Source organism: Vitis riparia, chromosome 10, assembly GCF_004353265.1.
Source record: "Vitis riparia cultivar Riparia Gloire de Montpellier isolate 1030 chromosome 10, EGFV_Vit.rip_1.0, whole genome shotgun sequence".
NCBI lineage: Eukaryota > Viridiplantae > Streptophyta > Magnoliopsida > Vitales > Vitaceae > Vitis > Vitis riparia.
Genome location: NC_048440.1, coordinates 16557238 through 16584662, shown reverse-complemented (window position 1 = coordinate 16584662; position 27425 = coordinate 16557238). Strand labels below are relative to the sequence as shown.

Here is a 27425-nt window from a genome sequence, read left to right as displayed (position 1 = left end):
ACTAGCCTTGTTAACCAAAAATCTAAACTTCCAAATTTAATTTAAACTTCTAATTACAAGAATGTCGGATCTGTTCATTACAAGTATATAGTTAAAGTAATGCTCAAAAGCAAATTATGAATGCTAACAATAACAATTTATTTGACAAAAAGGAAAGATCATATAAGGACATCATTTACCAAAGATGAATTGCACTATAGATTTGGGTTTCATACCCAACAAATGTTAGAAACAAACGCAATATTGCTGCCTTGACTTTAGATACAAAAACAAACGGACAATATTGGATTCTTGTGAACAGTATTGAAGGCAGTCGTGCAGGGATGTAGATCACATGCTTCGTTTTCTATTGATGAGTCATTATGATGCTATGAAGATACATCTACGAAGGTGTGGTCCTGTAGAAATTGTTTTTTTTTTGCTTTTTTGGAAGAATTTAAGACCCCGTTTGGAAACTTTCTTAAAAATAGTTTTTGATGTTTTTATGACATGAATAGTTTTCTAATTCAGAATTATTTTTTTTTACAAATTATTATAGAAAATGTTTTTTTTTTTTTTTTGAGAATTTGTTATAAAAATATATTGTTCTCCTACAATATATTTGAGATATTAAATTTTTTTTTTTTTAAATGTTCTTAATAACAATTGAAAATGCTAAGTTTATGTATTTATTTCTTAATTATTTACTAAAAGGGCATATGTCCTTAAGGCCAAAGGCCAATACGCTTGAAGCTCCTTTCAATTTATTAGCTTGTATTCATCTGAATCCTGGATGCCCTACATGCCAAGATCATAGCCATTTCCATTAGGAGGCCCAAATGTTCCATTATTCCTCATTGTCTTACCAAATGGTCTGATCTCCATATATTGCTGACTGTTAGCTGTCTGTGGACGAGCTCAACCGACGAGTCAATGGTCATGAAGGTTAGAAGAAGGGCATCACCAGAATAATTTGGTACCACAGACGTGGAAGATAAAATATTAGAAATCACAGAATGACCCTCATAAAATAAACATTATTCTCCAGTTTTTAGCCTCATTGTCCCCATGATTTTCATATTCCCAAATGTTATTTTGGTCTTTCCAGGAAACAATTTCATTTTCTTATCATTGAGAAATTGAGGTGCCAAAGTCTTAGGCTGACTGGTTGGCTTGGTGCAGCTAGCTTTCTCTGCATTTCCACCTTATATAGAACAGACTGAGAAAGAAAAGACTATCACTGGAAACCCAGTAGAGAAAATGGGTTCCCAGAAAATTCAACTGGCTCTTGTCCTCTTCATCTGGGCTTCACTGGCATGTCTCTCTTCAAGCCTCCCCACTGAATTCTCCATAACTGGAGAGGAGTTTGCATCGGAAGAGAGAGTAAGAGAGCTGTTCCATCTATGGAAGGAGAGGCACAAGAGAGTGTACAAGCATGCGGAGGAGACAGCCAAGAGGTTCGAGATTTTCAAGGAAAATTTGAAGTATGTGATAGAGAGGAACTCAAAGGGGCATAGGCATACTCTTGGAATGAACAAGTTTGCAGACATGAGTAATGAGGAGTTCAAGGAGAAGTATTTATCCAAGATTAAGAAGCCAATCAATAAGAAAAACAACTCTCTCCGGAGAAGCATGCAGCAGAAGAAGGGCACGGCGTCCTGTGAGGCGCCTTCCTCCCTGGATTGGAGGAAGAAGGGTGTTGTCACCGGTATCAAAGACCAAGGCGATTGTGGTAAGTCTTAACCATCCCCTACGGTTCTTTGATTTGATGATTAAAGACAAGACACAAATTTTCCCAAAATTTGAAGTTCATTACAAGACTATCATTTGCCATTGTGGATTTGGGAGTTACATGAATTAAATCTTAGATACCGTATTCACAGGGATAGCACCGGGGTAGGTTCGGGACGGGTAACCCCTATCCCAACCTCACCTCGTTAATTCAAAATAAGTCTTATTCCCGTCCCATTTAAAAAATTAAATGGGACAGAGTGGGACGGGGTAGATATGAGAAATTCTCATACCCACCCCGCTCTGCTCCATTTAATTTTCTTTTTTTTTTTAATTTTTTAATTATATTAAAATAAACATATTTTATAATAATTAAATTATCATATTTTTATAACTTATTTTATTAAAATATTTATTATTATCTATATATTAAAAATAGTAAAATTAAAATTTAAAAATTAATTTTATATATAATCGGAAAGGGACGGGTATCCGAAAAAGTCCGCCCTATTACCATCCTTAACCATAATGAGGGGTTTTGGTATGACCAGTGCTTTGCCATGTATGTAGTTTCTAGGCTTGGTCCCCTCTCAAAATAAAGGCTCAAGAATAATTTTTTAAAACAGTTGCAACAAAAAGGGCCCTTTTAGGGCCTTTGAACAATTAACATGCTACAAAAATATGAAATGTCAATTAATAATTTGCCACTGTCACAAATTTATAATTCCCTAGAGGCCCTCTTGTGAGATTGGGTAGTTGCCGTCCTCCTTTTTCACTTTCTTGATAGCTATTAAGTGTCAATACTTTATATTTATACTGTTGATTAATGACTTAAATTAAGTTTTTAAGCATGTAATTGTAATTGTCTGAACATGACATTGCGACTATGCATTATTTTATTATTCTTTTGGGACGGGTGACGCCTCACTTACCAGCTATGATGAATGATGGGTGTTTATTTGAACTTTGACTTTTAGATGAACCAAGAAAATTAGATAGGAGAAGGAAATGACCAAACTATCCTGTGACCATAATTTCCCCAGATAAATAATCTAAAACTTTGGTTGGAAAAAGTTATAGATGGTTGCAATCAGTAAAGGGATTTGATCAAGAATTCGAAATTGTTAGTTAAATAGTACCTATTGTGCCTCTGCTTAATGTCACACAGGAAGTTGCTGGGCGTTCTCTTCCACTGGAGCCATGGAAGGAATAAATGCCATAGTCACTGGAGACCTCATTAGTCTGTCGGAGCAAGAACTTGTAGACTGTGATTCAACCAACTATGGATGCGAAGGAGGTTACATGGACTATGCTTTTGAGTGGGTTATAAGCAATGGTGGGATCGATTCAGAATCCGATTATCCCTACACAGGCACTGATGGTACCTGTAACACAACCAAGGTCTGTTTAGTAAAGAATTATAATACCTTTTGGCAAAAAATTCATTCTTCATTGATCTCACTTCATGTTTGAGTAGTTTTATCATTTGTATGGGTTTTCTTTGATCAGGAGGATACCAAAGTTGTTAGTATTGATGGCTACAAAGATGTCGATGAATCGGACAGTGCTCTCTTATGTGCGACTGTCAACCAACCTATTAGCGTGGGCATGGATGGCTCTGCTCTTGACTTTCAGCTCTACACATCTGTAGGTCTTACTGCTAATTTATTATTTACATTTACGAATCCGAATACGAAAATGTAAACGATGGTAATTTGAATTTGTTCAGGGAATATATGCTGGGGATTGCTCGGATGATCCAGATGACATTGACCATGCAGTTCTGATAGTTGGCTATGGCTCTGAAGACAGTGAAGACTACTGGATTTGTAAGAATTCATGGGGAACAAGCTGGGGAATGGAGGGGTACTTCTACATAAAGAGGAACACTGATTTACCATATGGAGAATGCGCCATCAATGCCATGGCTTCCTATCCGACCAAAGAGTCTTCTTCACCATCTCCTTATCCATCCCCAGCTGTTCCACCACCGCCGCCGCCCCCACCATCCCCGCCACCGCCTCCCCCTCCCTCCCCACCACCTCCCTCTCCTGGCCCTTCCCCTAGTGAGTGCGGTGACTTTACCTATTGCCCGAGCGATGAGACTTGCTGTTGCATATATGAGTTCTATGATTTTTGCCTGATCTACGGCTGCTGTGAATACGAGAACGCCGTTTGCTGCACTGGAACAGAGTACTGCTGCCCCAGTGACTACCCCGTTTGCGATGTGGAAGAAGGCCTATGTCTCAAGGTATATATGACCACCCCATCAGTGTTTCTTCTTTTGTTCTTGGGAACATTACAATTCACCTTATCTGTTTGTATGTTTTTGGTATTACAGAACCAGGGAGACTACCTAGGAGTAGCAGCAAAGAAGAGAAAGATGGCGAAGCACAAGTTCCCCTGGACTAAAATAGAAGAAACACAGAAGACATACCAACCTCTGGAGTGGAAGAGGAACAGGTTTGCTGCGATGCGTTGAGAAGGGGAAAGATGAATGAGAATTATGAGTTTGAATTTTAAAGATTGTCAGTCATTTGTCCTATTTCTTCCTCCCCAGGGGGAGCGACCATTACATTGTCCTGTTTTGAATGTATGGTCTGATGCACATTGGACATACGTAGTAAGCATAATCAACAGCAGAAGATGGGAAAATTTGATTTCTTTTCTACGGATAATGTATTGGAACACTATCTTAATCGTTTTCGATCGTATTTCCCTGTTTGGTTGTTTGTTCTACCTTGCAGCACATGCCCTGTCATATAATTACAATACAGGGTTCAGTAATTCATCCTGCAAAAAGGCTATCAGGTGAGAATTTAGAATCTTCAATGAAAATGTCCCTGGAAATCTCAGATATAAGCCTAGTGGGCTAAAAACTGGTGGGGCGAGAGGAGTTTAGCAGCTAACTGTGGCCATGGACTAGGCCACGAAAATAGATGGATTTCATTGAGGGCTTGAAAACTGCTTTTTAAAAATTATTTTTGAAAATGTCTGCAATCTCTTCATTTCATGAGAACATTAACTTTTATATTGTTTTCAAATTCCCCTCTTTTATACTACAAAAAAGGCTGTGAGGACTGAGGGCTAATCAATATTTTTCATTCACTCGGCTCGACTAGTAGGTAGGGAAGCATAAAAACGGGAAGAAGCCTTGGATTGAGATACAATGTTCCCCTTAAATGAAAAGCTGAGTGTGGTTGGACCTTCCATGTCCACCTATATCATATCGTTGAACATAAATTATTATCAAATATGATATGAACTCAAAAAAGAATTAGGTATGATATGACTTTAAAACAATTTGCTAAAACTTCAATGTTACACAATTTGAACTTTGAAGTGAGGGGACCCCAAACATGCAGAGGAATTTTTGTGATCCTTTGCATGTCTACACAAGGAAGGGCCTGCGTGACTCTGGTGTGTGAACAAGACTGGGTTGTCTTTTACTCAAAGCTCTTTCTTATAATGCAGGGTAGGCACCTTTCCTTATGAAAGATTCTAACTTGACTCGATTAAAGTCAATAATGGCGGACCCCCTAAAGCCATGATAAGCTTTCCGCGGGCCACGTGGACCGGACCTACTCACATGGGTTGAATTCCAAGCTTTGATCTGATGGATCTAACTCTTCAACCAACACTTTCTAGTGCTTTTATACCCCATTACATTAGTCTTAAAAAAAAAATTAAAAAAAAATTGCATATGATTTTTTTTTTTTTTTGAATATCCATGATTATCTCGTAGAGATTAAGGTCTCATGGATAATCTTTGTAAATATACTCCATGTACTAGCTATAATACAAGTGACAAGAATCATCATCCTCAAAATATCTAACTCTTATTTTGTCCAACAATAGGTTGTTAGTATTATTTTTTATTTCTAAAAATAGAAAATTTGGTCTTATTTGTTTCTACCTAAGTCTCATTCCCTTATCCTTTAGTCCAATATGTTTTTACGATTGTTCAAAACTTCTATTTTATTGTACATTTTCAGTGGTTCAAATTCAATGTTCAATAGAGACCAATTTAATACCTTGGAATTTTCCAAGAAAAAAAAATGTATAAGTGAAAAAGATTTACACTATGATTTGTTGACTACTTTTTTCATTTTGAAAGAATATAGATATAAGTATGAAAGCATATTTGGACTGTTTTTTTTCATTTAATTTTTTGAAAACAAAGAATTTGTTTGGTAACTATTTTAAAAAATAATTTTTAAAAATCGTTATCTTATTTTTGTAAAATAAAAGTTTGTTTGAAAACTTAAAATATTTTTAATTCTTTAAAATATGTTTTAAAAATAATTTTTATATCTAGTATTTTATTTTTAATCATTTCACATATTCGTATAATTATTTTTTAAAATAATCTTCATAAAACAACTAAAAAATATTTTTTAAAAATATTTTGTATTCTATTCTTTGAGAAATTTTCTTGAAGAAAGTAAAAAAAAAAAGTCTAAAAAAATAAAAAATAAAAATCATAACATGATATTTATATTATATAAATTTTTAACTATACTTCTTTTTTTTTTTTTTTTTAAATTAGTGAAAACTTGAAACCAAGTAAGATTTTATATATTTCATTTATTAATAAATACTTGTCATTTTTCTTAATCAAAAGCATTTTCAAGAAAACAAAAATGGGAAGTAAAATCATAAAATGAAAATTGAAAATAAGAACTTGACAATTATCTTAAAATAATGATAATTACTCTTCTTATGCAAAGAAAATACTTTTTAATATCTTTTTAAAATTTTATTTATATACGTATGTATATTTATTTTTTTCCCCTATTTACTAGAAGACATTTTCTAAAAAAGTTACGGATGAAAATTTGAATATTAACTTATAGCAGAGGTGAGAAAATGAATGCGAAAATGGTACAAATCAGTAGCAGAAACAGTGGGAGGGCAGAATGGTGCCAATAACTCTCTGAAAATGATTGATTTCAACTGCTTGGGTTAAGGGGTACTTACCATATTAAATGTGGGTCGGTCCCTCATTTAAATATTCTACTTCCCCCAACCGCATCTATGTCCGTGACCAACCCCCCTGATTCCTCTCTTTTCCTTTTTATATTATTATGCTTGCTTTATCTTACCTTATCAAATTTATAGTAATACCATCTATGGTGAGAAATTATTAATATTTTATTTAATTTATATTAAATAATAATAATAAAAGGTTACCAATTTAATCTGTCGGTTAAAGACAAAAATGGAAAAACAGGGTAGAATGATGGCATGGGATGAATATGGCACACGACAAACGCGTGCGAAGGCCTCAATGGCCAAGAGCCTTATCTCGGTCTCTCTGGTCTCTACACGAAAACGATTGTGAAAGCAAAAGTATATGTAGAGAGCGGAATTGGAGTGAGAACTTTCTCACTTTCTCTCTCTTCTTCCTTCTTTTTGTCTCTTTACTCCTGAAGTTTCGGCAGCATCCCCGGCGACACCGCTCGGTACTGCATCTCCACAGGTATGCCTGTCTCTTGGTTCCATCTCTTTCACCCGGCCGCTGTCTTTGATTCTTATTTTTTGGTTTTTATTTTATTCGAACCGAACAACTTTGCATAATTGTATGCGAAATGGTGAATCCGGCTATTTCGGTTTCAATGGGTTTTCAACTGATTTTTTTTTTCGTGAATTTGAGTTCGCTGTCGAGGAAATGGGTGGTTTTGGTTTGGGATTCAGGCTTTTGAGTCACCGGACAAGTTTTTCTTGAATTTCGATTTTGTGCCTCTGAACTCAACTCAGCTAAATCTAACACAACTGATTCTGTTTTTGCTAACAAAGCGGTATTAATTTCTTTTCTTTTTTCCCCCTTCTCCTCAGTTTTCTCAATAACCAAACTGTACTTTTACTTTATTTTTGGTTATACTCCGTGGATCATAAAGTTATATGTTTCTGATATTCAAGTGGCTTCATCGTTCGTTTTCTGTTTGGCTGTGAAGTGTGTTCAAATCATTTCCTTTAGTTTGGAAATTAGATTTTTCAACAATTATTTTCAGATTTCCGTGGATAATAGGGAATACAGAGTAGATTGTTTTGTTCGCTACCTTTTTTCATTGTTTATTGATTTTGATAGACTGATGAACTTTGAATTAGAGGAGAAGTGCGGAGAACCAACTCTACACAGAGTTCATGGAGGGAAAGCAATTGAATTTTAGTGCACCACTTCTATCAGTGAGGCGAATTTCATCGACATTGAGTTCTTCAGATGGACAGAAAAGGAAGATGATTGAAAATCCGCGGCCCAATAGACAGATTTCTATTCCTTCTTACATACCATACTCCAGCGTCGATCAGGTGACAGAACCAGTTGCAGTCCCTTTTCGCTGGGAGCAGATTCCGGGAAGAGCCAAGGATGGAAGTGAACCAGAGCTCCAGTTGCATGATGAAGAGCTTTCAAGCACTCCAAGGGTTCCACCAGGGAGGGTTTTTGATGTTATACAGAAGCCTGCAGAAATTGAATCTGACAATCGAAATATTTTTAGGCCCCAAAATGAAACATCTTCCTTGGATGAAAATTTTACTAACTTGGAGGGATTACACGAGGAAGGAGATTCTGATAACGATAGTGGCAGCGATGCCTATTCTGATGCGGTTGACTCACTGTCCCCAACGAATTCATTGTCTTTAAGCTGTAGTGTTAGTGGTTTGAGTGGGTCTGATGGTCCAGATGTCAAACCTTCTGGAACCTTCTCCATAGATCCACAAACTCGAGATCTTATGATGAATCGCTTCTTACCTGCAGCAAAGGCAATGGTCTTGGAAACACCTCACTATGCTTCAAGGAAGCAATCTGTGGTACTTGAACAACCTAGACAGGTTAAAAGGGTGATCAGCGAGGATACAAAACCTTCTCTTAATAAATATTCGACAGACATCATACCGTATTATGGCCAATATGAAGAGGAAGAGGGAAGGGAAAGTGAAGATGAACATGATGAATATGATGCTTCTGGCAACATACCAGGTTGTGGATTAATTCCCCGGTTTTGCTTAAAGAATTCTTTGTGCCTCTTAGATCCAGTGCCAGGGATGAAAGTAAGGACCCGGGTTCCCAAATCTTCTGCCCGAGTTGTTAAAAAACTGTCCAAGCATGCATATGTCAGAGATCATGACCGAATTGTTACAAAGGTAACTGTTGGATTATTGTGTATTTCTTTTTATCTTTATTTGCATTTTTATCATTCCATATTCTGGTTCCAACTGGTATTGATGGATGTTCCCTGGTGGTGATGCTGTGTACAAGCAGAATGCTTGGGATGCTTTTCGTCGGAACCAATTAGATTATGAAGTCCAATCACCTAAGTTGCATGAAGTTGGGAATATGATGACTGTGGAATCCAATTGTACCTATTCCAGTGACTCACAAGCAACAGATGGGTCATCTCCCCACAGACACTCAAGTAGCGGCGGTGGCATATCTCCATACAGGAATGAAGCACCTCACTCTCCCTTTCATGAAGGAATGGGGTTCCTTGGTGTACCTATAGAAGTTGACAATTTCAAGGCTGATAGGTTAATTTTTTATAGCCAAGCCTGTAAGAACTTTTCGGAGATATTATCCCCCGAAGAAAATAAACAAGGGCCAGGCTCAGTTAGCCCCATAGTTGAGAAAACATTGTACATAGATTCTGTAGATGTTGCAGAATTTCAACATCCAAGTTATTCTGACACCAAGGAGCTGATGGACACTGCTGGTTTAGATTTTGGGACCTTGGTAGAAAGAAGAGGAATAGAAGAAGCTTCTAGTGCAGAATCTTCTTTTCAAGATATAAGATGCCTGAACATTTCAAAGGGGGGCATATTGAAATTAAAAGCCCCTGGATCTGTTGACTCCCTGCCTTCATCCTCTGACATACCACATATCAATAGCCAAGAAGACACACTGGACAGCTTTAGACTGGATCAAGGTCTCGATCAGGAATTTAGGTCCTTGGAATTCTCCAAAGGGCCTATTGATGGAAACCTAAGTATGAACAATGAGCAGATTCTAAAAGCAGATGATCAAGTTGATTCAAATGTCACATTCTTACAGTCCCCTGTTCCCCCAGCCTTACCAAAGTCACCTTCTGAGTCTTGGCTCTGGCGTACTGTTTCTTTGCAGAAACCACACCAAAGAAGCAAGTTTCATCCTAGAAAGCAGGCTCCCAAGACTTCCTCCACGGATACAAAGTGGGAAACCATTGTAAAAACTTCTAAGTCGCATTATGATCATGTACGCTATTCTGAGGTAACTTCATTGCCACCCTGAGTCTTTATATATATATAATTTTGTGATCAAGGATTTATTGGTGAGAGACCTGAGATGAACTAAAAATTCCTTTTACCTTGACAGGAACTAATTGCTCATGTTCCTCAGCTACCCAAAACTTGAAAGTGCTAGGATCCCATGAAGTTCTTATTCACAATATTAGGATGTTTTTATCCAATATTGTCAAAGGTAATTGTAATTTTCCAGAGGTCCCCTTACCCTATTGTTCTCACTGATGTTATGTTAGGTATAGTGGAATTCAGTGTGGTTATTTCTTATTTTGTCAACAGAAGTTTATACTTACTGTCCATTCCTTCTCTTACATCAGAATGAGGCTGAGGTGGTAGTCATATATTGGATCAAATTTTGTTTGTTGTAATGCTCATTAAATTTTCTTGCTTCAATCTGGTTTCTTTGTTTGCCTCACATGTCTGTATTTTCATAAAAGAATACCCCTTTTTGGTTGTGAATGAAGATGCTGCTTCCTTGGTAGCTTACAGATTTCACTAGTGTAATTATGTGAAATATCGGATTCTTTGGAGCTCTTTGCCTAAGAGGCAATGTGGGAGATAGTACTGTCTGTGTACTCTGCCAATTTTGTTGGTCAATCGATTTTAGGTGATTCAGATGCTCTTTTATTTCATGTTAATCTTGGGGTAGTGAATGGCGGCGTTCTTGCCTAAGAGGATGCTAGAATTGGCACCGAAGCCAAATTGATAGTGAAGGTGAACATTATCCAAGAAAAAGAAAAGTATACTTTAAGGTTACAGGGCAAACATGGGTAGTTTTGCCGCTTTTAATTTTTTCCAACAATTTTGTTTAATGTTAGGGAGATTTATTGGTATATATGTTAGGGAAATCCCATGGTTTTAAAAACTGATCGGATCGGTCAGTCCGACCGGTCACGGTTTTGGTTCGATCCGGTAAATTGGACCGAAAATGGATCGAATCGGTATCAGATCGCTTGAAGTAGCGGTTCGACCAATGAACCGAACGAACCGGTCGGTTCAATCATTTTTTATTTTTTCCCAATAACTCATTTTCCTTCCCATCCCCTCCCCTCAAAGCCCCGTCGCCCACCATTGGCATGCCTTCCTCGCCTTCCATTTTGGTTTTTTAAAATTTAATTTTATGTTCTATATTTAATTTCTTAATTTTTTGTTATTATAATTGTAATGATATGTTTAATATTTAATTTTTTATTTTTGTTTTATTTATTACACCTTGAAATTTTAATTTATTGAAATATTGAAAATATTGGGTTGATTGACATCTATCAATAGAAAATTTTGTGAAAAAACCCAATAAACAATGTAGATGTTATCAAAATTTAGATAAAGTTTATTATTTTTATTTATTAATTTTTAAAATTTTAATAATATAAAAATTATATATTTATGACATCACCGGTTCGACCGTTGGTTCTATTGATCCGACTAGTGAATCATAATTTTTTTTAAATTTTAATAATATATAAAATATATATTTATGATATCACCGGTTCGACCGTTGGTCCGATCAGTGAACTGTGAATTGATAACTTTTCTGATTTAATGATCCATCTGGTTCTAAAAACATTGAGAAATCCATAACGGCTACCATGCCCTTATAAATTAAGTCTTTTTTTTTTTTTTTTTTACCATTTTAAAGTTAGAAGACAAAAATTTCAAAATAAAACCCTCTATTTTCTTTAAATTTCTTCCAGCAATGAGATTTGGGTGGTTTACCTAACGGCCTTTTGTTAATGTGTTCAGCAATTGGATTGATGATAATTTTAAAATAAATTATTACAGAAAATTATATCAGTACAGATTTAAAATTTCAACAATCTTGAAATTGAAATGATCTCAATCTCAATATAAAGTAAATAGTATTTTATTTAAATCAAAAGGTTAAAAAATGGTTGGTGGTCGGGTGTGGACCTTAAAAGCTCTCGTTGCCAATAGAACAAAACTTCAAACTTTTCTGACAAGATAGGGAGTTCTCTTTTCTAAATTGGTAAGGTATACTTTAGATTAAGGATATGGAAAGCCTTATGCCTTTGTAATGTTAAACGAATACCCTACTTTACCAATAGAGAAATAAAATAAAATTTGTCATTATATAATTGAAGGATGTTTTAAACCTGTTAAGAATACATTTAAATTCCAACAGGTTTTACCATTTAGCTCTGCTGATATAAATTGCAATGTTACCTTGAATAGAACTGCTAAAAGTTTTCCATCTCTGATTCTGGAATGGGGAATATAAACTTTGTGACTGGATAGCAAGGGACAATGGTTTTAGGACTATTGAGTTTTGGGATTTAGTCTGTCATGTTGCCATAGCCCATCAGCCCCAGCATCATGCATTGCTTCGGCTAGCTCTTCAGGCCTGGCTCGTACTGGTACACCGTATCCTGCAACTTCTGAATACACTGGATTCTTTTCCTAGGATGGCATATTGGTTGATGATATAAATATACCTATCAAATTGAGTCATATTTAAGCATGTATTTCAATGTACATAGCATGTGAATCTACCCTATGTAAACTGTATGGCCGGTTTTACCACTATGCTAAACTAATTTTATTCCAACAAAAGGGATTAAGAAGACAATTACTTGAAAGTTCACTTCTATGCTTTCTAGATATGGTCAAATATTCTAAATACTCAAGCTCAAATCAGCCTTGCCGGTGGTTGTTTGTGAAGGCCAGGCTTTTGTTTGAGTTTCTTCTTTTTGTTTCTCAGTAGGTTGTTCTTGCTGCCTTGAGGAATACGGAGACAAAGAAAGCATGGTATTCATTTCATACTTGGTTTTGTGGTGGGAGTCCTCCTCATTTGCACTTCTTTGGCTCAGTCTCAGTTGCAAATCAGGCAACCATTCCTCCTCCTTCAATCTCTTCTCCTGATTCGACTGCATTTCAAAACATAAAATACAAATGAAGAGCAGCACTATAAATATCATTCAAAATTTCCATGAAGAACTCTGATACACGAAGAGTAGCATTCCATGAAGAGCCACATTTTCTGAAACTTACTAGTAGATTAATTGTTAAAATACTTGTACCATGGATGACATGTTAAATGAATCAGATTCCGAGAGGTTACCTCAAGCCGAAATGGCGGCTCAAATTGTGGTGTGGAGATACTGGAGATGATTTTAGGATAATGCAAGTGTGATTGAAATTGCCCAAGTCTTTCCTCATTTGCAGGGCTCCATACAGACGGCTGCTTGCTGTATGTTAGCGTTGCTCCAACAGACCTTGGAGTAGTACAAATTTGATGCACTAGAGATTGGGAGGCAGCATTAGTCCTGGTTTTCTCCCTCCACGGATTTCCAATCAATTCCCGTGGAGGCCACTTCTTTTCTTCAAGAAATCTGCTAGGTCTAGTGGGTCTATTTTGTGCAATTGCCTCCAAAACATGATTCGGGTTTGAAGTTGATGGCCTGTTTTGAGTATGGAAAATCATCCTTTCAACCAACCCGTTGCCTTGTCCGAAATATTGTTTGCTCTGTAGTGCACTAGTACTTGATCTTAACGCATTATAGTAATGAGTGGAAGCATACTGTTGCCGCCTATTTGGGTGTGAGTGAAAGGCTAATCAAGAATATGAAACAAGTTCTTTCAGGTTTCTTATAATTGAGTTTAAGCAGTTACCTTGAAGAGTTAGCTCTGAAATCATATTGTTGTTGAGAGAGGGTGCACCGCAAAAGATTGTAACTACGACTGCACTCACCAGGGTTCCAAGCTTGCTCCATTCCACTCTTCTCCATGCTGAAATGTCGGCAAGAACCAGTTGGTCTGAACAAAATTCCAGGAGAGCAATCACGATCTCGGTCTCTTCCTCCCATTCGTCTATATGTTTTACATAATACTGTACAAAGGAAGCAACATTTGAAGAATCGGTAAGATTATGCTCCCACTCCTTTTCAATTTAATCCTTTAAATCCCATATCATTGTTATTTAATTGAGGATTTTTCAACTTAATCCTCTAAATTCCATACCATTGTTATTTATGTTGGGTTAGGTTTCTCTCTCATGTGGAGGATGGACCAAATATGTCAAATCCAACAAAGCCCATATGATATGGGCATTTTTGTCTCTTGGTATAGGGTTTTTTTAGAACCCAAAAAAGATTCATGTCTTAGAATTCCAAGTGAGAGAAGAGCAGTTGTTGGTTTTGAGAGTGAAAAGTCTTATGTCTCTTGATTTTGGTTGGTCGGATTGGTGATCGAAACAATCAACCGTAAGTTATAATCATCTGAACAAAGCAGGACGGAAAAGAAAAAGAGAACATTTCTATTATGTACAGTTTTCATCAAAGAGTGATATATCTTTGATCCCTAGTCTGATTGAGGTGAAATTTTAACAAAAGGTTCAATATTCATGGTATTTCAATCTGAACGGTTAGATCGTTGATCGGAGTTTTTTGAATAGATTAGTATACCCGTATAGAATACTAAGTTTTTGACCTCTTTATTTCACTCATATATTGTTTGATGTTTATGTTTGTGAAGTTAAGAATTTTTGCTCTTGATAATTGTTGTTATTGATAGTCTCTGATTAATGTTAGGACAAATTGTGTACTCTCACTTTTGTTGATAGTGAAGTTTTTGAGTTGACTTCGGTCTAATGGTTTTTACTCCCCACATTAAGGAGGTTTTCTACATTAAAATTTTTGGTGCATGTGTATAGTTAATTCTTATTGATAAATATTACTGTGATATTGTGTTTTTCTTTTACTTTCTTATTAAACACACATATAAGGAGAAAATTTGATTGATCCTTCGCTGCGTGTTGATTTTTCTCCTAACAAAGTGGTATTAGAGCTTTGGTTACTTGTGTTGTGTTGAAGAATGAATGTTAGTGCAAATAGAATGGTGAGCTTAAATAGCTCAAATTATGCCGTGGAAAGATAAAATGGAGGATTTATTGTATGTGAAGGGTTACCATCAACCTATGTTTGTCAAAGTAAAACCTGTTGACAAAACCGATAAGGAATGGACATTGCTTTACAGGCAAGTGTGTGAGTATATTCGACAATGGGTGTATGACAATGTGCTAAACCATGTTAGTGGTGAGAAGCATGCACGCACATTGTGGATCAAATTTGAAAGGTTGTATTCTCGAAAAACTGAAAACAACAAAATGTATTTGATGAAATGGTTGATTCTTTTGAGATATCATGATGATACTCCTATGATCGATCACTTGAATATATTCCAAGGTTTGATAAATCAGTTTGCTGTAAGGGGGGTAAAATTTGATGAAGAGGTACAAGGCTTATGGCTTTTGGGCACTTTATCGGATTCTTGGGAGACATTTAGAATGTCATTGTTTAATTCAACTCCAAATAGTGAGATGATAATGGAAATTGCTAAAAGTAGTGTTTTAAATGAAGAGATGAAAAGAAAATTACAATGTTCCTCCTCACAGTCAATTGTTTACTAAGGCACGAGAAATAAGTAAGTGTCGGGATCCAAAAAACAAAGAAAAAAATAGAAGTCCATGAACAGATTTGTTAATGTTGAGTATTACCATTACAACAAGAATGGGACATATCAAGAAATATTGTAGAAAGTTAAAGAAAGAAAATGAGAAAAACAAAGAGAAAGAAAATGATAACAATAGCAATTATGAAGATTGCATTGCCATTACTATAGAAAACTTTCTACTAATATACGATGATGATATGATCAATTCAACATGTGATGGGACCAACTGGGAAATTAATAGTGGTGCTACTATTCATACTACATTTTGTAAGGGTTTCTACACATCCTACACACCCAATGACTTTGGAGTTGTAAGGATGGACAACAATAGTGTGACTAAGGTTGTTGGCATGGGTAATGTTTGGTTGGAAACCCATAATAGTATGAAACTATTTCTTAAAGATGTAAAGCATGTTCCAAACATTCGGTTGAACCTTATCTCTACCAATAAGCTTAACGACGAAGACTATTATAATGGTTTTGGTAATGGTCAATGGAAGCTTACTAAGGGCTCTTTGGTCATAGCAAGGTGCAAAAGGAATCCTAATATGTACGTGATCCAAGTTGGACTTTCTAAGAATGTCATTCATACTATTGAAAATGTGAATACAGTTTAGTTATGGCACAAGAGACTTGATCACATGAGTGAGAAAGGAATGATGGTGTTGTCCCAAAAGAATCACTTATTTGGGATGACAAGCACACGTTTATAAAAGTGTGTTCATTGCTTGGCAGTGATGCAAAATAAAGTTGCTTTCAAGGCATATCCTTCTTCTTTAAAAAATGAGAATTTGTTTGACTTGGTCCACTTTGATTTGTGTGGTCCAATGAAAGAACAAACACTTGGTGGTTCACTATACTTTGTGACCTTTATTGATGACCATTCAAAGAAGATTTAGGCATACACATTGAGGCATAAGGATCAAGTATTGGATATGTTCAAGCAATTTCAGGCTTCAATTGAGAGAGAAACTAGAAGAAAACTAAAATGTATTCAAACTTATGGAAAAGAATATTTAGGGCCATTTGATGAGTACTGCAAGCAATAGGGTACTCGCCATCAAAAGACTCCTCCAAAGACATCATAGTTGAATGGTTTGGCTGAAAATATGAGTAGGGCATAGGTTAAGAAAGTGAGATGTTTGCTTTCACAAGCAAGGCTGCCTAGATCTTTTTGGGGTGAGACTTTGAATACAGTGGTTCATGTGTTGAATCTCTCACATTCTGTTCTTTTGTGGTTTGATGTGCCAAATGGAGTTTGGATAGGCAAAGATGTTTCTTTCGATACAAGGCCTTTGTGCACATTCCCAAATATGAAAGGTCTAAGCTTAATGTGAAGACACGCTAATGTGTATTTGTGGGTTATGGCTAAAATGAATTTGGGTACAGATTGTATGATCCAATTAAGAAGAAGTTGATTAGAAGCCAAGACATTGCATTTATGGAAGATCAGATAATAACGGACATTGATAAGATGGAGAAAACAGAATTTGGCAATAATGACAAGTTGATTGACTTGGAAATGATTTCCCCAACACTAATGGCAAATCAACTTGATGTTAAGACACAAAATGACCAACATGGTGCAGGTGATGATTCAGAACCTGTAGAGGTTAGAAATTCTGATGATGTCCTTGACTAACCACAAGTACCACAAGCTACTCCCATAGTCCCACCTAGACGGTCTACTAGGAATCATCAACTTTTCACTAGATACTCCCATAGTCTCACATTAAGGAGGTTTTCTATGTAAAAAATCGCAATGCATACATATAGTTGATTGTTGTTGATAAACATTGTTGTGATATTGTGTTTTTCTATTACTTTCTTATTAGACACACACACATAGGGAGAGATTTGATTGATCCTCCACTGCGTGTTGATTTTTCTCCTAACAATTTAATGGAGGAAGACTACAATCATTAAATTTGTTTCTATTAAAAAATTTAGCTATATAATCAACATTCAACATGGACTCCCAAATGGTAGAGCAGTTGTTTAAGAGGCATAAAAGACTTTGATATCCCACATCTGATGGGGGGAAATTTTTATGGCATTATATGTATAGACTTTTTTTAATCATGTAGACGTATTTTAAAATCATGAACATTCTCTAAGTTCATACTTCAAAACAAATAATATCAACATACCCATGGATATCTATGCAAAGTAACTAATATCAACCTGATTTTTTCGAAATTAGAGTTATCATACGTTTGTGGCAATCACCCCAGCTTCTTTCCAATTATAGGTTTATGGCAATCTTCTAGATTCTTTCCAGGTCCACAGTTATCCCCGTGGTCCATGGATTCAAAATTCCTAGAAGATAAAAGTTGGTGTTTTTATTCCTCCCTTTTTCAAGCTTTACCCCTATTCCACACATTTCCGGTTTCCAGCACCATCGAAAAGATCCAAAAGATACCACTACTTTACCTTGTCCTGATTCATCAAGCCTTTTACTTCGATACATCTGCGCATATTTTGAAAGTGCATTGTCAGAATAAGAGAAAGTAGCCAAAAGAAGAAAGAGGAGCAGCAAAAGAGAAAAAAAACACTAAAAAAGTGCCGCGAAAACAGAAACTATTTCAGAAAATGTGGGTGGAACCCTATCTAGTACCTGCAAGTGGCTCTTTACATGGGCAATGCTAAGTCCTTTCACATTCATCAACTCAAGAACCAGCTTTGGAGTCGCTCCTGGGATTCTCGAAAAGAAAGTACTACTTTAAAGCGAAGAATATGATGAATGGCAATATAGGATATTTAATGCGAAGAATTTAAGTTTTATATATAAATTAGAACACAAATTTCACTATAAAATTCAATAATTTTAATAATTTTTAAAAAATAAAATTCAAAGAGTTCAATAAATTTTATAGAGAATTTTGAGAGTTTTTTTAATAGCCAATTATAAATAAGTTGAAAGCGAAAAAGCGTTTTATTAATTGATTGTTTATAATGAGACCGTCATTAAATAACACTAAATTTATAAAATAAACAACATAAAATTTAATATGAAATAAAAATATTTTCAAATTTTCAAATTAAAAACCAAAGAGTACTCCCATGCATTAAGAAACTTTTTCAATAAAATATTAAATACAAAATTGTAAAAAAAAAAAAATCAATATTATTTGAAGAACTCGTAAGAACAAAAAAAAAATCTCATATATTGAAATAACAACAAATAAATTACAATAGTGATTTAAATTGATTTTGTACAATGTTTTATTTCTTTCTATAAAATTTTATCGAAATCTTAATACCGAGATCAGTAATATCTAATTATAAATATTTTTTATCTTTTGAAAATTCCAGGTTTGAAGAGGACAAGAAAGAAAGGAAGAAAGAAAGAAAGAAAATTCTAGTGAAGAAGAATGAACATAGAGTATCTTTAAGGTAAAACTTACTGGCCTGTCCACCAAGCCTCTCAACAGCATGCACAAAAGAGAGATGGAGGTCAGGAGTCCACCGGAGTCGAGGCATTTTTGATCGAACATACTGCCTAACTGAGTTTTTCCCTCCACGTTTTTCCCCAGCAGAGACATTATTATTATTTGCTGAACTCCCTTCTCTTTCTCCTTCATCATCCTCCATGCTCACTTCAGCTTCAGCTGCAGCGTCATCCTCTGGGGAGTTGGATTCTTCATTCAAGTCAAAGGAGGTGTTTTCTGTTTCCTCCTGCTTGCTTCCATCATTTTTTTCTTCATGGATAAATAATCTCTCTGTCATGGCTACTCTTGCTCCTTCATGTAAAACACTTCCCAATATTGTAGATTTTTTTTTACAGTTGCATTTCGCTGAAAGACATGGAGAGGAGGAGAGCATGTTGGAAAATGTGAAGTACAATCAAGATTTGAGGAAGCTGGGAGAGGAGAAAAATAGCCATAATGCTTATCTGTGGAAATAACTAGACAAAATTCACTTTTAGCAGTGTAGGATACACATTATATTCTCTCCTTTTTTTTTCTCTTTATTTGGTTGAATTATCATTTTAACCTTTCCGTCTAAATTCATATCGTTTTCATGGAAATGAATAACAGGTAACCATGAGTGTGCATTCTCTTGAAATGCTTCTACATTTAAGTGGAAGGCATATCCAATGTGTGTGCCAAGATCCATTTATAATTTAGCCTAGCTCATACTAAACCCTAAAGAGGTTTATATCTAGAAATTATAATAGCTTTAAGTTTTTTATTTGACCATAGTCTAACCACATGCACCAAAATAATACATTAAAATTGTGTAATTTAGTTAAGATTGTGCACTAAAATTTGTTGTGTTGGCAAAAGTTGTAATACTGCTTATCGTGCAAATGAAAATTTAATGCTAACATATCAAAATTTAATGCTAATATATCAGTATAAGGAAAAATAATCCACACACAAGGATATGTGAGATTTTAATGTGATTCAGCCAATCAGGATTATATTAACAAAAGAGATAAAATTATTTTATTACACGTTAGTGATTATCATAAAATGAAAAACCAAATATAACTATAAAACTATGAAACATTCTATGTTTCCCAATTCATGCATCTACATTTGAACTATGAGCCCTCACTCCATCGAATATTACATAATCTTCCTTCCATTCCTGTGTGCTTGGTATATGTTTTAGATCTACATCTCTATTTCATAAATTTTTTCCTTATGATCTCGAATATATAAAGAGATATTATAAGTGAGTATAATATTATAATAATAAATTAACATAAGAAGTATTCTTTACAAAAAGAAATATATTCCATTTTGGAATTGGGGACACTTCCTAAGAATATTTACTTTGAATCAAATTCCATTGAGTAAATATTTCATCTTTCTATAATATTCGTATTGTATATCAAATTTCAATGATAGAACCTTTCACTTCACTTCTAACCAAAATTCTTTCTATAATCTTCTTAAATTTTTTTGGCTCTTTCAAAAATCTCGATCTAAGCTCTAATATCACTTATTATGTAAGTGGAAGCTTGAATACAATTTATTATGTAGAATCTTCAATGTTAACATATTAGTACAAGAGTGTAAAGATAAAAATAAGAATATATGTTTTAATATAGTTTAGCCAATCCCGTTTACATCCATGGATACTAAAGAGCCATTTTACTATACCATAGATAATATTACAAATAATAAAGTTATTAAGTCCAAAACATCACATGCATGTTTCCTTATTTTTTATATTTATATCTTGACCATAAGCCCTTGTTCCAACAAGTGTCACCTACAATACCTCAAATTTCTATATAGTTGATATAGGTTTTATATTTTTATTTTATAACTTTTTCTATTACCACCTAAAATATTTATAAAGATATTGTTAATTATTTTTCATATTTTATAAGATATATTTTATAACTTTTCCCGTTCATGACTGAGTGTATTATATGTTTTCCTAGCTAACTTTTTTTGTCATACTTGTAAATAATAATAATAATAATAACAACAAAAAGGATGATACTCAGTCAGAGATTGTAATTGCTATTCTCTGGACTCTTTCATCTCATTGCTGTGGATGCAAATTTTAGGTGGACATAATTTTTAGGTGGATGTTTAACTGTAGAAACTTAATGGTGAGCGCACAACAGTAGCTAGGACATTAATTTATTAATAAATCCTTTTCATAAACCGAACATGTCATCCACCCATATATATAAATGGAAGTAGCTTCGGAATAAAGACTTGAATGTTGAAAATTTATGTATTTTCCAGTCAAATAGAAATTAATCGTGATCAGACAAAAACATTTCCATACTGAAGAGTTAAAAAGAAAAAGTCTCATGAACAAAAACTAAATGTCCACTAAAAGAGTGCAATCTATTTATTCCCAATACAATTGAGAAAAAGAAAAAAAGAAAAAGAAAAAAAAAAGGCCATTATAATCATATGAGACTTACATGTATAGACATAGATCAATAGTCCTAAATTAAACCACTCAAGTACTATCTTTAGAAATTCTGCAAAAGATTTCGAAGATGTAAATTGTATAATATTCTTGAGAAAACACTTAAGAGGATACAAAATATCAACAGATGTTAGTAGCTGGAAAGCCTCATGTCCTTTTTCTAGAACATGTTACACAGGATGTTGCAGATCTAGTACAAAAGTTGGGACAACATTGACGGAATTAATGCAAAAATTATTCATACTGAGTGATTAACTTCACAATAGAACTCATCAACAGATACTTGTCCTCCTATTTTGTAGTTTTAGTGTCAGTATCTACAGAAGCTATGTTACTAGCAACAACTTCAAAACAAGAAGAAAGCTACTTTAGATAATTACAATGTCGTACAAACATTGATTTTAGCTAATATTTAGGCACATAACAAAGGTTTGTCAGGAGGAAAATATTTTCCAAATTGACAAAATTCAGTGTGTTGTCCCTCAAAAGCGTCATCTTATGCGATTAACTCTCAAACAAATATTTGGATAATGGATATTTTGGAATGATATTGCAGAATTTAGGTCAAAATCATATGCAGGAAAACATATTTAGTGACCTGACCATAATTATATCTAGCAAGGGTTTGAAGGAACTGGCAGATAAATCATGTTTTGTTGCTTCTGAAAATTCTTAGATTGATGATTTGTCAAATGATCATAATTGATAGTTGAAACCCCCCCAAAAAGGTTTGAATAACTACATATCCAGGTGAAGAATCTTGCTATTAGAAGCACAGTATTGTGAGTAAATCATATATATAAGCTAAAAAGAAGGCACTTATACTTCAGAAAAGCAAAGAAATTTCTCTTCCCGGACCAGCTAATACAAACCATTGATGATGAAGAAGATGCTTTGATCCTCCTTCCAGATTTTTGATCAGTTGATCAATCTTTAACTGCTGATTCAGACATATCTCTGGACCGATCCTTCCATACCCACAAAAACCTAGAATGCAAAGTTAAAAACAGGTGGACTGATCGAAAATGAATCAATCCTTGAACAACTGTTAAAAATAGAGAGAGGGAGTGAGAGAGAGGGAGAGAGAGAGGGAGAGGGAGAGAGGGAGAGAGAGAGAGAGAGAGAGAGAGAGAGAGAGAGTATTGCTTGAGAAGTTTTTGTTTGATTCAACTGTGGAATTAAATTGAAATGGCAATAGTCATCAGAGTTCTGATATTCTTAGACTTTGACGGTTTAAAAAAAAATGATGGGATAGTATCCACCTGTTCTCTTTATAATGAAATAATAATAACATTATGAATACAGCTGAGACCGGTCCCTTGGCCTGTTGTAGATCATGTGACTGCCTTTTCTCTTCATCACCCTTCTTTCACAGTTGTCCACGTAAAATCTCTCTCTCTCTCTCTCTCTCTCTCTCTCTCTCTCTCTCTCTCTCTCTCTTTGGGACATCTCCCATTGTTTTTATGATAAACAAATTCCATTTTATTAATTGATAACTTTCACATGCAAGGTGGTCTGTACCAAACATGGGACCAGTTCTTTCTCCAACCCATCAATTTTTCCCTACCTAAACCAAGACTTTCTTTCCATATCATAAACCTATTTTCTGTCACCTTGTTCCCATTGTCATTGTCCACAGTTTTAGTTTATACTGCACATGCTCTTATGACTTTGATACATTGGTCTGATTCATAAAAAGAAACCAAGCATTGAATAAAAACCTTGGTATTGTATGTGTGGGGCTACAATGGTGGGTGAAAGTAGAAAATTATTGAATCTTGATAGGACTATTGCATGCTTTCAAACAAGATGCCTTGATCAATGTCATTTTTCAAACATTTTTAATTGCATTTGAGAAGAATATTGCTTCTCTAGGTGTTCGTTTCAATAATTGAACTACATTTTAGTCGGCAAAGTGGATTTGAAACCTTGACTTCAATTTATAGCCCTTCCCTGAAAAGTTTTAAATTAGTCCAATATCAAACTACAAATATATTACTCAAATTTCAGGTAGATATGCATCAATGGTCAAACCGAGTTTGGCACCACATATTTCATGCAAAATCTTCCCAAGGATCCGGCATGAAAGGCCAGAGATATTCCATCTTAATCGTAAGATTTTGTTCCTTATAATTAATATTCAAAGAACAAAGGGATTTACCACTAGTATTAAATGCTTCATCTACAAATGTAAACGCAGTAGAATAAAAATAAATATTTTACAGTCTTGTGGGGAAGAAAAAGAACTTATGAAGGAGTAGAAACCATATAGTTGGTACCAGGCTTCCATTCATTTGGATTCATAAATATGTAAGCTGTAAATTGATTGCTGAAGTTATTAGTACTATCAACTTCCATGTGTGCACTGATCAGCTGAGGGACGGAGGAAAACACACACTTAAAGGCTACATTTGTCTCTTCGGAGACCAACATATATAAAAATTAATTAGTTGGATTTTAATCATGGCTACCCAACAAATCTGAAAGCCCATCATATTAGACATTTATGCAGAAAACACGGGAGGGCAACAAGTAAGAGAGACATGTCATGTCTCCCATCCCTTTAGATATTCTCAAATTGCAACCTTTGTTTAACCTTTTCTCCCACCATCCAAAGGGTTTACTTTCCAAAGTTTGCTAGAGAGAATTCGGATTGTTTTGTCTTAATTATATGACAAGTAGGGCCTTTTCTTCAGAGTCTTTGGGAAAGAAGAGGAATCACTTCGAGGATTAGGTTTGGCTAAAAGACGCCTAAAAGTGGCTGTCATTTGTGGCATATCCATACTTTCTTTAGAGAAAGAGACAGATATTCCAAGGATTGAAGTAAGAGTTTCAATAACTATATAAAACTGGGTGGGAAGAAAGAACTTATGGGGTTTAAGAGGTTATAAAAATGGGGAATCCCCAGTCCTACGTGCCTAGAAAATTCTTAATGTTTTGTCGTCTGGCGTGCATGGGGGTTGACATGATCTATTTTTTTCTTTATGGCATATAGGAATTTTCAAAGAATTGCTTTTCTTTTCTATCATTTGATGAATGCGTGGTACATATGTGAAGACATTCAACCTTGCATCACAGCACATCATGGCTTTAAAATTTTGTTGGAGAATATTTTAAATGCCCATAAAAAAGAATCCATCAGCAACTTGTGTATGTCAATCATTTCTGGCTATTATTTTCATTAGACATGCAAATATGAAGTATTTTCAAGCTCCTTAGGGACCATTAATCCAAATGAAAAACATTTTATGTAATTAATTAATTTGTAAATGAATATTAGTGCTACAAAATTCGAATTTGTTGTATTGATGATAATTTAATCAAGTGCTGAGAAGAAGGAACTGGAAAGGTAATTAGATTAATAAACTTTAGACAAGTAATTCCATATTTGCTGATCAGTAGAGTATTGGCCATGGCCCTAGGTTGCATAGTGACAAACATGTGATCCCGCAGCTCGATATTAGTAGATTCCTAAGAAAACACTCTTACCCTAATTATGTTACTTAGCCATCCTCATAATACAAGGATTAGATATTGGTTTATTAGCTTGTGAAAAATATCATAGTTTAGGCTTAAGCATATACCTTTGGGCATACCTTTTAAAAGGAGACCATCTCTTCGGCCTCTTACTTGCTTTCCATGTTGTCGTATATATTGAACCATCTTAGGGAATCTAATGGCTAAGTATAATATGTATCCTACAAGCTTAAGTTTTTTAAGAAAAATGGTAGTTAAACATGATATTAGAGTTTGGTTTAACAGAAAGTCATGCATTTGAGTTTTTGTAAGTCTAGAAATGGTTATTTACATTTATTTGTCTCTCTATTGTAGGTATGGGGCCCTGAGAGAGTGTTATTGGGTGGGAGGTCATGAGTTCGAAAACCACCTCTCTGTAATTTGTATTTCCCCCATTTATTTCATTGGATATGAATTATTGAACCCAAATATTACAATTTCAAACTTTTTAAAAAATTGGTAATTCAAATTAGTATCAGAACTTGGTTTGATAAGATATCTAACTTAGTTTGGTAGGAGGTCTTGGAAATAAATCCAACTTTTACCTTTCTATGTACAGGCATGGGCCCCTCGAAGTTTTCACCACAAGGAAAAACATATATGACGACCTTAGTAATGTATAAAATACATTTCATTTGTTGCATAATGGAAAATAACATCATATTTTGATATCAACACTTTTAAAAGCGATTATACTTGCATTTTTAGACATGGAAGATACGTACGACGTATTATATATATACATCACTTTTGGGTTATAATGCAATGTTATTATAATTGATTGTGGAAAATATATTTGTTTTGGGTTGGTTAATTTTTATATTTTTAATGTTTATGAATTAGCATATAATACATATCATATTATTTAAATTTATATATATTCAAAAATGTATTTTATATACAAATTTTGTTTGTGCACCTAGATTGTGCATCTAAACAGGTGTCAAAATGTGTATAGATTTCAAAATTTGTTCTAAATTTATTTTTATATTAATTTAGACTACATTTTTTTTTCCACTCATATCCTTTAATTCTTAGTTTTTATTTTTATTTATTTATTTTTTCCTTTACTTTTTTTTTTCTTCCTTTTATCTTTTCTTTTCCCACTTTACTCCTCTTCCTTTTCCCTTTTTCTTTTTTCCTTTTCCCCTTTTCTTTTTTCTTTCTTCTTTCCCATTCCCCCCCCCGCGAAGCCAATTTTTTATTCCCTGCTCCTCCCACCCATCCCCACGTCCAGAACACTCACCCATCCTTTTCCCCCCACCACATTACCTCCTACCGTCTGCGGTCACCGCCGTCACTACCGATCAATGCCACTTTCGGCGACCCCTACCTCTCTCTCTCATTTTCTCTCCATTCCTCTCATGGAAAATCATCACCCCAGCATCTTCATCGCAGGGCTACAAATCCCTCTTTCTCTTTAATTTCTACACTACCGATCAATGCCACTTTCGGCGACCCCTACCTCTCTCTCTCTCGTTTTCTCTCCATTCCTCTCATGGAAAATCATCACCCCATTGCATCTTCATCGCAGGGCTACAAATCCCTCTTTCTCTTTAATTTCTACAGTATTTTTTTTTTTTGGTTTGATTTCTCTTACATTTAGGGTTTACATATTAAATTTGATTTGATTTTTGTTATAGATTCAGATTTACATATTAAATTAGGCTTGATTACAAATATTGAATTTAGCTCTAATCGAATTTATTTAGATTTATCATATTTTAGATTTGTCATGCTTATATACTAACCTTTAATTTGGAATTTTGGCTATATTTACTACACTCATTTTTGTTTTGCATAAGCCTATTCCACTAGGCTTATTTGTATTCCATTGGTTAAGTACAAATTTATGATACTTAAATATTTGGGTACACATTTTATTTCCCTAATTTTATTTAGTTTCATTTTTATTCATAAATATTTTTTTTTTGTAAATATGTATTAGGTGTATATAAAGTTGAATATTTGATAGTACAAAATTTTTGTTTTAATTAAATAAATAGTTGAACAATCATGTTTTAATAAAAATAATAGTCCAGAAAATATTTTTTAATAAAAGAAAGTTTTCTTAATAAAAAAAATTAAGAAAAATGTTTTTAGAGGAATCCATAAACTTGTTTTTAATAAAATTCAAAAAAAATATATTTTTAATAACAAGTGTCCAAAAATTTATTTGTTTAATAAAAATTGCCCAAAATTTTGATTTTTATTTATTTAATAAAAGTTGTCCATAAAATTGATTTTTAAATAAATTCTTTTCCCTTAATTAGAATGAAATTAAAAGTAATTTTCATAGACCAAGGTCTTAAAGATTATTTTTTTCATAAGAATAGGATAAGAGTCATTTTGACAAATTAAAGTTGTAGAAATCATTTTCTTAATAAAATTGGATTTAAAATATTTTCGTAAATAAAGTTTGTACAAAAATTAATTCTTTGTAAATAAAATCAAATTGAAATACTTTTATAAATGAAATTGTAAAGGTTCATTCTTTTACTAGTAAAAGTAAGTAAAAATCATTTTTATTATTAAATTAAAATTTT

General features: G+C 34.2%; 3 protein-coding genes across 8 annotated transcripts; 2 read left to right on the top strand and 1 right to left on the bottom strand.

The window, feature by feature from the left end:
* Window positions 1-1206: 1206 nt before the first annotated feature.
* Window positions 1207-4442, top strand: LOC117923764 (low-temperature-induced cysteine proteinase-like). The gene is made up of 5 exons (XM_034842205.1): window positions 1207-1711; window positions 2879-3111; window positions 3220-3357; window positions 3440-3961; window positions 4052-4442. Exons 1-5 carry the CDS (start codon window positions 1240-1242, stop codon window positions 4190-4192), a joined length of 1506 nt encoding a protein of 501 aa, XP_034698096.1. The 5' UTR covers window positions 1207-1239; the 3' UTR covers window positions 4193-4442.
* A 2607-nt stretch (window positions 4443-7049) lies between these two features.
* LOC117924185 lies at window positions 7050-10480 on the top strand. Of its 4 annotated transcripts, none has more exons than XM_034842766.1 (4): window positions 7050-7192; window positions 7830-8856; window positions 8975-9955; window positions 10061-10480. In XM_034842766.1, the coding sequence occupies exons 2-4, from the start codon at window positions 7858-7860 to the stop codon at window positions 10097-10099; spliced, it is 2019 nt and encodes a 672-aa protein (XP_034698657.1). In that variant the 5' UTR covers window positions 7050-7192; window positions 7830-7857; the 3' UTR covers window positions 10100-10480. The 4 variants fall into 4 exon arrangements, with proteins under 4 accessions (XP_034698657.1, XP_034698654.1, XP_034698655.1 ...); XM_034842763.1 differs by having other exon boundaries at window positions 7822-8856; XM_034842764.1 differs by having other exon boundaries at window positions 7802-8856.
* A 1957-nt stretch (window positions 10481-12437) lies between these two features.
* On the bottom strand, window positions 12438-22458 carry LOC117923371. 3 transcript variants are annotated; one of them, XM_034841626.1, is made up of 7 exons: window positions 22236-22458; window positions 18864-19253; window positions 18074-18150; window positions 17890-17926; window positions 13618-13834; window positions 13067-13535; window positions 12438-12872 (listed from the first exon to the last, which is right to left on the bottom strand). In XM_034841626.1, exons 2-7 carry the CDS (start codon window positions 19183-19185, stop codon window positions 12621-12623), a joined length of 1374 nt encoding a protein of 457 aa, XP_034697517.1. In that variant the 5' UTR covers window positions 19186-19253; window positions 22236-22458; the 3' UTR covers window positions 12438-12620. The 3 variants fall into 3 exon arrangements, with proteins under 3 accessions (XP_034697517.1, XP_034697519.1, XP_034697518.1); XM_034841628.1 differs by having other exon boundaries at window positions 13067-13406; XM_034841627.1 differs by having other exon boundaries at window positions 13067-13557; window positions 13697-13834.
* Between the last annotated feature and the right edge of the window lie 4967 nt (window positions 22459-27425).